The sequence below is a fragment of the Myotis davidii genome, unplaced genomic scaffold, assembly GCF_000327345.1.
Source record: "Myotis davidii unplaced genomic scaffold, ASM32734v1 scaffold205, whole genome shotgun sequence".
Classification (NCBI taxonomy): domain Eukaryota; kingdom Metazoa; phylum Chordata; class Mammalia; order Chiroptera; family Vespertilionidae; genus Myotis; species Myotis davidii.
Window position 1 is genome coordinate 6178698 of NW_006297573.1, and position 10074 is coordinate 6188771.

The 10074-nt window shown below is 40.3% G+C and overlaps 1 protein-coding gene across 1 annotated transcript in view; it reads left to right on the forward strand.

Annotated features, from left to right (window-relative positions):
* Positions 1 to 10074, forward strand: part of PTPRO (protein tyrosine phosphatase, receptor type O) — an 86589-nt gene that overhangs the window by 21857 nt on the left and 54658 nt on the right. Inside the window, exons 10-11 of the mRNA XM_015570181.1 lie at positions 3174 to 3325; positions 4494 to 4614. Coding sequence (XP_015425667.1) covers positions 3174 to 3325; positions 4494 to 4614 — 273 coding nt within the window. The remainder of the gene's footprint in view (positions 1 to 3173; positions 3326 to 4493; positions 4615 to 10074) is intronic.

The window sequence follows — 10074 nt, forward strand, 5'->3', positions numbered from 1 at the left end:
CCTTGTGGCCAGCCTGGGTGAGGGGCTGAGGGCCGTTTTCAGACTGGCTATGCCCCCTTCAGGATGGGGGTTCTTGCTGGGGTGCCTGGCCAGTCTGGGTGAGGGGCTGATAGCTGTTTGCAGGCTGGCCACGGCCGCCAGCCAACCAAGCTCCCAGTGGAGGCTGGCTGGAAGCAGGTATCTGGGATTTATTTATCTTCTATAGTTGAAACTTTGTTGCCTTGAGAGGAGGCCACAGCCAGCCAGGGCAAGCGGGAAGCTTGGCTTCCTCCATCGCCAGGGCAACCAAGCCTCCTGCTTCAAACAGCTCGGTGGCTTCGGCCACCATCTTGGTTGGGTTAATTTGCATATAGTCACTCTGATTGGCTGGTGGGCGTGGCCTGGCGCATAGTGGAGGTGCGGTCAATTTGCATGTTTCTCTTTTATTAGATTAGCTAGCAGAGATGGTAAAGGTGATCAGAGGTGACAATGAAAAGGGGAAATTCATAAAAGAGACATTAACCCTGGTTGTTTGAATTAAGATTTTTCAGGAACTTTTGGGTGGACTCTAATACCGTAATTAGAGTTGTACTGAGAAAAGAGCAGAGAAAAAATATTTTTAGATGATGAATAATTTTGGCAAAATGTTTTCCTCACTGGACATCTAGCTTCGTTCCATTGAAATTTATAAATTCAAAAACAAAAGAAAGAAGTTTATCCTATGTGAATTCTTACACAATTTACTTATATAGTTCATCACTTTTCCTTACTACCCAATGTCCAGCACTCCCCATTGGCTCAAAAGAGGAGAAAATACCAATTATTTAAGAAGCTTTGTGTTATCCTGTTGACTTTATCAATAATTACATGTTTAATTATAATTAAACTTCATTTTATTAATAACTTATACAGTTTAACTTTATTGGGATTAACACCCTGAGAATATTCTTCTCTTCTCAGCCAGCCATGTCTGAACTGGAGAAAGCCCAGACTTCCCATCTGAACACTTGATTGAACAGACCTGGCTCTGCTAATTTCTGGCTTTAGAATTATCTCCGTGATCCTAGACTTCTATTTTCTCATTGGTAACACTCGGAATATTACCTCACACCTGACTAAGAGAGCCAAGCTCAGGGCATTAGACCTCACACAGGGAGGCGGAACTCACCTTGCAGTCATTGCAGCATCTCAAAGGGCACATGGGACATGAAACATTCACAGGATTCATAGTTCTGGACCCAAGTGGTTGGTGTGCCTTTCAAAACTGGAAACCGACTGGGATGGGCAAAGGTCATGATGTAACAATTAGGTTGACAAAGCAAGTCTGGATAGGTAAACTGTGATTAATCAGCAAGCTACTTGCCTAAGTGGGCAGTCTATTATCTTCAAGAAATTGATCTTTGGTAATTTCCTATCTTTTCCTGGGACAAACTATTACGTTGTGCTCACATTGGCGGTCCATAGTCTTATCTGATACAGGTCTCAATTCTCAACATCTATAATGTGGACATAACAGCACCCCACAGGATAGTGTGAGAATTAAATTACCTAATGTAAATCACTATTCAAACATAATGGTAGCTAACTTATTTTTATTCTCATTTTTTCTTCTCTCATTTCATTTTAAAGCAAATGAGGATCACAAACTTCACTTTTCTATGCTTTTCCATTGTGACCCAAACTGCCAAATTGTGCCGTATAAAAGGAAACAGGAAAAAATATTTTAATAAGGTGTGATTTATCAGGACCTCAAGTCTACTCTCTGTTAGGCAACTTATTTCCTCTGCAAGTCAAGTTCATAATTATGCTGCTGTGCCAAACAATGCTTACTAAACAGATAGTGACATCTTGTGGTCCTCCAGCACGATGCTGGATTTTAAAGCAACAACACGGAGCACAAAAATCTGAAGACCTTGTACCTGTGAGAGGGATATGTGCTTCTGGGTTTGAAATTTTAAATGTGTTTTTGCCCTCATGATAATTAGAACATGACAAAATATTCTTTGAAGAAACATAAGTATAGGTCGTTACAGATAATGAAGTATTGGAATATATTAAGAGGCCACAAAGAAGACAGGGTCCATATCCTTTATTAGGATATTCTGAAATATGATGTGGGTTTGTGTTATTTGCTAAGATACATTGTTGATATTTCAAGATTTTATTGTCAAATATATAGAAATGCTACTGCTATTTCACATGACACAGAAATGTGTTTTTTACTCTGTATACTACAAATCTTGACAGCGGATTATTTCAAAGCATCATTAGTGCTGAATGTTTGTGCTGAGTATCAGTAGCAAATTAAAGAAGATAATTCTTTATGGTTTGTAGAAATTCTCTTCCAAATATTTTAGTTGGTTTTTGCTGCATCATGGAACAGAAAACTTGCCTGTCTTTAAACCACCATTCACGTGGAATTTAAATTCAACTGTTTATTTGTTTTTTCAAATCTTCAGAATTAGCAGTTACTTTGAAAATAATGGAAATATGCTTTCACTGGTCATATATTATAATGGAAATATGCTTTCACTGGTCATATATTATAAAGCCCATCTTCCCAATTGGAAATTTTCTTAAAGTTTAAATGTATCAAAATATAAAATACATTAATAAACTTAGTGTTAGACTTTAACTTTGCATTATGATAAAAAATCCTTCCACAGGCATTTATTAAAAGGTTACTTTCTGCAAAGCACTGGACTAAAACACTGTCAATGATGTTGCCTTGTGTTTTATGGAAACAGTATTTCTTTTCTGTCCCACTACTCCCATAAGCACCTTGGCTGTGCCACAACCAAAAAAAAGATGTATCTTTATAGAACCCCAGAGCTTCCAGTACTTCTTTGAAAATAAGTTCACCAATGCCTAATGACTAATTAATTGATGCAACAATCGTACCCAAACAAGTGAACATTTTAGGAATTTTGTAACTGACAGTTACATAAAAGACCTTGATACCCTCAGGTTCAGATGGAGCTGTCTTGTGTCTGAGCTGTAAGGTGAGGTCCCAGGAAACAAATGCCCACCTTGAGTATATACCTGTGGTACTGGGAGTTCCAGGTCTATCCAGGACCATCATATGGTGTGAATTTTAGTTCTTTAACTTTACATGGGATTTCATGCTGTATGAATAAGCATTTTAATTGTTAGTAATCTCTTACACTAAAGTGTTCTTCTTTTCTACCTTATAGCCCCAGTTGCTCCAGAAATCACTTCTGTGGAATATTTCAACAGTCTGTTATATATCAGTTGGACATATGGGGATGACACAACTGACCTCTCCCATTCTAGAATGCTGCATTGGATGGTTGTTGCAGAAGGAAAGAAGAAAATTAAAAAGAGCGTAGGTTTCTTTGAATCCCAGTATGGGCATCTGAACATTCATTTGCATAAACTATGGACAACCATTAGGCAAAATGTATTGAGACATTAAACCAATGTTTGTATGCCTGTTGACATTGTTTTATGCTCTGGAGATAGGACCGTGAACAAAAATTAAATTCCTTTTTTTATAGAGCTTACTTTTTAATCTTTAATAGTTCGCTGAAATAGTTGTAACTATTAATTTCACTTATGAGTGTTATGATTTAAGTGTTTTCTTCAGGATGTTAAACATTTTCAAGAAAACCATAGTTAACAAATTTCAATATTTTGTCCTTATATCCCCCAACACCTAAATATTTGGGTATGTTAGTAATGCTGATTTCTTTTCTCCTGGTATAATAAGCTTTTTGACATTGTATTAGTTAGGGTAAAGAGTAAATGACTTTAATTAAAAAAATATATAGTGACTCAAAGAAAATCAAAGTTTATGTGTCTCTCATGCTAGCCCAGGACTAACAGGGCACCTCTTCTGTACCATAAAGGAGCATACAGGGTCCAGATTCTCTCTCTGTTGTTCCAGCTGCGACTCTATGTCATCCTCATCTGTATAAGTGACCCTTCATTATCATTAGAATCACCTGTGCAGGGAAGACAGGCCATGAAAGCCCGGTACCTACACAGTGTGAATGAAACTCTAAGTTGCCTACATGACTTTTATTTACAATCCATTGGTCAGAATTGGGTCACATGCTTTCCTCTAGCTACAGGGAGGTTCTGGGAAATACAGTCTTCAGTTAAGAAGCCAAGTATCCATCATGGGCTGCGTTTCTTCTCAGTGTTCCAGGGCTGAGAAATATTCCTATCAGGAACAGCCCAGCAGTTATCTTTTATAAAATTTGCTGTGAATACGAGGGGAAATATCAGAGTGATACCTGTTCCAAACAAAGGAATCAATTGCAAAAATGCTCTGATATGTATTATGTGTATTTAGAGCTACTTTGCATTTGGCTCAGATCAGGAATTTATATCATTTTTAGAGGAAATAACTTATTCATGAGGTTGTAATCACTTGTAGATTGTAGCACAGCACAGAGAGGCCATATCTGTGATAGTCCTGAAATTGTTTAGAATGGTATTATAGTTCAAGTTGATCAGAAGGTTAAACCCCGATTTTGATGATCTTGCAGGTAACACGCAATGTCATGACTGCAATTCTCAGCCTGCCTCCAGGAGATATCTACAATCTCTCCGTAACTGCTTGCACTGAAAGAGGAAGTAATACCTCCATGCTCCGCCTTGTCAAGCTAGGTGAGATGAGTGCACAGGTGTGAGTGTGAAAGTGATTATGCTGGGGAAACTAGCATTTGCATTTCTTGGGTTAGCATGGTCTTTTCAACTCAGGGAAATCACACAAAAACAGTTCACTCTCTTTTAGAAGTGAAAAATAGTCATTTATACTAACAGAAGAGTATGTTCATCTTAGTATAAGTTTCTGTGAGTGCAGTGCTTACTGTATTGGGAGACAGGAGTGTCCATCAGTCATAGTAAGCTTAGAGAATCTAAGGAGTCTCAGGATTTAAAGATGGAAGGATCTTTGCGATTATCTAGCGCAGTGTACTCAACCCATCAGAAGCCATTTCCTTTTCATATCACTATTATGTAATGCTCTCTTTAATATCTACAATTAAATGCATAAGAAAAATAACCCATGCATTGATATTTTAAAATTTGATATAACGTCTTAACTTTAATATAAAATCAAGATAAAATAAAATACTATATAATAAAAGCCTAATATGCTGTGTCCAGTCATCAGGTTGGCCGTTCAATCAATCAAAGCATAATATGTTAATGATATGCTAAGGACACTCAACTGCTCGCTATGATGTGCACTGACCACCAGGGGGCAGACAGTCTACCAGTCAACCAGTCACTATGATGTGCACTGACCACCAGGGGGCAGACACTCTGACCAGTAGGTTAGCTTGCTGCTGGGATTCAGCCGATTGGGACTGAGTGAGATGGGCTGGACACGCCTGGAGCCTTCCCACGGCCCCTTCCCAGCTGGCCAACTTCTTATGTCCCTCCCCGGCCCTGATCATGCACCTGTGGGATCCCTAGGCCTGGCCTGTGCCCTCTCACAATCTGGGACCCCTTAGGGGATGTCAGAGAGCTGGTTTTGGCCCAATCCTGCAAGCCAGGCCAAGGGACCCCACTGGTATACGAATTCGTGCACACACTGGGCCTCTAGTTTATAATAAATGGATATGGATTCCCTATGTATATGTTCAAAAAAATCATAATGAAATTACTTGATGACTAAACATTATTAATATGAATAAGTTGGAGTTTACAAGAAGTAAAAGGATCAGTAGTTCTTCCATATAAGAAGTATACAAATAAATGAAGAAGTGAACAAGTTTATATTGATTAGTTATAAATAACTGAGCAAGCATAAGTACAGATAGAATAAAACCTAAAATTAAGAGAAGTAATAAGAGACTAGATATATTTTCATCTGATAAAAGAAAGAGGGAAATAACCTTAATTAAAGTAGAAATAACAAGCCAAGAAAAATAATAGGCTGTGAATGAGGGGAAATGAGGAAAGTATGATATTCTTGAAAATGAGCTAAAACTTATTGTGTAGTATAGTATCAAAATAATTTTCCGTATTATGAAAAACAACTAAGATATGACCCTGTGCAACATAAACACATCTTCTATATTCAACAATGTACCATGCATTGGTATATTCATTTAGTTTCTAATAGTTTAAGGGACCTCAGAGATGATCATCCTATAACCAGCAGCAGGCAAAAGAGGATGGATTGGCAAAAAGTTGTATGGTAAACCTCAAGGGACAGTATCAGTTTAAGAGTACTGACCCCCAAATAAATGCATTCCAATTCAATATCTAATTTTCACAGCAGAGATCTAGTTTTGTTTTTTAAAAATTAAAATATATAAAATGGCAAAACATTTTAAAACACTTAACATAACTCACTGATATCACTGTTTCAGATGTCTGCTAATTTTAAGCTGTGTCTGAGTGTGTTCATGAGTCTCAAATAACTACACTATTATTGCATATATTCATACATGCAGCTATAATATGGATCCAGGGTATTTTTGTTAGCAGATTAAATACCATGAGTAGCATGGCTGACATTTAGAAGACTCCTAGAATATTCTCAAGGAAACAAAGCGTAATCTTTCCTTAGTTTACTCAATAGTTGCATTCTCTATAATTCATTGCACTGTCTTAAATTTTTTGTCTTATATTTGCCAACCCAAAACTAAATTCTTTCACTGAAACCCTTTAAACTTAAATAGGTAGTTGGAAATACATAACATTGAATAAACACTATGGGCAGAAAAAGTCAATTGTTACATAATTTTAAGGTCACTTCTTAATTCCACTTGTATATCCTTCTTGCTGACAGCCTTCTTCTAAGTTATTTTAATTCCTTGAAAAAAAAATCCAATATTACATGGTAAAGTACTTGCAATTATATTTATAATGGATTTATTCTGGTGTGACATTAGAAAGTCACATGGTACGTTGGATATGGACAATTTTTCTGTTCGGAGCTTTCTTCATCACTGCAAGACATCTAGCGTTTCTATGTCCTGCTCACAGAAGTCCAGTTAACTTTTGTTGTAACTATTAAAAACATTTCTGCAAATTTCAAAAGTACCCTCAGGGGGGCGGTACTTTGCCTATTGAGACTCTGGTAGAGTTCAATTTTGGGCACTACAGGCAATCTGCTCTTCTTCCCTAGCAGTCTACACTTGAATTCTAAAAATGTGGCTATCACCAGCTACCAGCATTTCATGATCTTCCTATTAAGAAAAAAATAGCCTCTCTGTCAATTCCAACCATGCCCTGAAAATTTGCCCAAGTACAAATGTCAGCTTAAAATTCATTTCTGGAAAAGTATAACTATTTAAAGATTATGCTCATGTTCCCCCTGCCTTTCTTTCCCCAAGCTGGATTACCAGCAGCTGTGATTCTCAGGGCCTAGCTGCTGTACCCAACTCATTTGATTTATTAGTCTCTCTTAAAGTTCAAGTTCAGAGGTGCTCTTACCAAAAAAGCATTCAGTGGGCCTGTTGCATGCTTCACTGTCACTTTTATATGACATTATGGGCTAGAGATCCAGTGCACTTCACTGGGGGCGGGGGGATCCCTCAGCCTGGATTGCAAGAGGGCGCAGGCCAGGTCTAAGGACCCCATCAATGCACGATCAGGGCCAGGGAGGGGCGTAGGAGGTTGGCCAGCTGGGGAGAGACCACAGGAGGACTCCAGGGTGTGTCTGGGCTGTCTCATTCAGTCCCTATCGGCTAGACCCCAGCAGCAAGCTAACCTACTGGTCAGTGTGTCTGCCCCCTGGTGGTCAGTGCATGTCATAGCCACTGATCAACCAGTCCACTGTCTCCCCCCTGGTGGTCAGTGCACATCATAGCGAGCAGTTGAGAGGCCTTAGCATATCATTAGCATATTATGCTTTGATTGGTTGAACAGCCAACCGGATGACTAGACACTTAGCATATTAGGCGTTTTTTATTTAGGATGATCTAAGAAGCGAGTATGGGTTAAAGTCATAAACTGGGACAATTATACTCACACTACATTGGAATCTGAGTAAAAACCATGATAGTTTCCCAAACTTATCATGAGGTTTTGGGCCTCCATAGATCCCTGTTAACAGACAGGGCTATTTAAACTAGCTTTGAAAGTTCTTTAAATTTTTCAAAAATGAAAGGCAATTTCCCACAGAAATTTCTAGTGAGTCAGAACCCTTAGAACCAATAAGCTTTTCCTTGTTGATATTTTAATATTGCCTTTATAGTATACTGCCTCTATTTTTTCTTTCTGAAAACCAGGTTGTCTGTATATAATGTACCTATTCTCAGCCTTCCCTTCCTCCACCCTAAAAACTAAATAACCTTACTTTTTATTCATTTGTCTATTTTTTATTCTACTCATCACATTACTGTATTTTATAAGCTCTTTCAATTTCCTGTAACACAATGCCTTTCCTACTGTAGATGCTCAATAGATACTGAATGAATTGAATGAAATTGCCAACCTCAAAATTGAAAATAGTATTCCAATTAATATTTAACCAAAATAAGTTTCACCTTTCAGAGAAATGAAAACATTTTGCTTTTGTAATAATTAAATTGAAATTATGTTTCCTTTTACAAAATTTTGATGCTTGTCATTTTATGTTTCTGTAAAGCATTTACTTGGTATATATGAAAGTCAAATTAATTTTACTTTACAGAAAAATACAATTTCAGCACCCAGATTTTCAGGACTTGTGTGAATCAGAATGCTGTTGTGGAACCTAGACCAAAATTGGTTGGGTTAACAATCCTAATTCAATTGCTCTGTGACAGAGGTCTATTGGGAGTCATTCTACTTGCTATTATGGAGGACAAGATTCCTATATAATAAAAGAGAAAGATGGTAATTGGCATACGACCGCTACCCTTTTCATTGGCTAATCAGTGATATATGCAAATTAGTCGACAGCCAAGATGGCGGCTAATTTGCATATGGCAGCCCCAAGCCTCAGACTGAAGCTTTAGGCTGGGGCCTGGGCGGAGCCATCCAGCGATCCTTGATGGCGGCAGCGGCAGGGAACCAGGCGGAGCCAGCCAGCTATGCTTGATGGGACAGCGGCAGGGAGCTGGGGGTGCTCCAGCCCAAGCCTAAAGCCCCCGCCAGAGGCTTTAGGCTTAGGCCGGTCCAGCCAGCCAGGGATCCTTGATGGCAGTTGCAGCGGGGAACCGGGGCGGAGCCAGCCAGCGATTGGTGGCTGGGAGCTGGGGGTGCCCCAGCCCAGGCCAAACCCTCAACCTGAGGCATTAGGCCTGGGTCAGGGAGGAGCCAGCCAGTGATCCTTGATGGCGGTGGCAGCGGCTGTGGGGAGCTGGGGGTGCCCCGGCGCAGGCCTAATGCGGCCTTCCCCTGCTCAGCCTGGTTGACTCCCACAAAGGGAGGCCAGACTGTGGTTTAGGCCCACTCCCCAAGGGGAGCAGGGAGCAGGTAGTAGGACATCCCGTAGGGCTCCCAGTATGTGATGGGGGCAAGCTGGGCTGAGGGAACCCCCCCTCCCGCCAGTGCACAAATTTTTGTGCACCGGGCCTCTAGTAGATATATAAAGAAATAAAACTATTAATGAACCCAGTACAATATAAATTAATTCAAGGTGGCATGTGTAAGGATAAAGAACCTTCAAAACAATTGCCAAGAATTTTCAATTATTATGTCATCAACTAGAGGCCCGGTGCATGAAATTCATGCACTGGGAGGGAGGGATCCCTCAGCCCAGCCTGCGCCCTCTCGCTGCCCAGGAGCCCTTGAGTGTTGTCCAACTGACAGTTTAGGCCTGCTAGCCATTAGTCAAACATCCTTAGCACTGCGGCAGAGGCGGGAGAGGCTCCCACCACCGCCACTGCACTCGCCAGTGTGAACCCCCCTTCTGGCTGAAGGGCGCTCCCCCTGTGGGAGCACACTGACCACTAGAGGGCAGCTCCTGCATTGAGCGTCTGCCCACTGGTGGTCAGTGCATGTCATAGCAACCGGTCGTTCTACGGTTTGGTCTATTTGCATATTAGCCTTTTATTATATAGGACTAGTGGCCTGGTACATGAAATTCGTGCACGGGGGCGGGTGTCCCTCAGCCTGGCCTGCACCCTCTCCACTCAGGGACTCCTCAGAGGATGTCCGACTGCCTAAACTGGCAGTCGGACA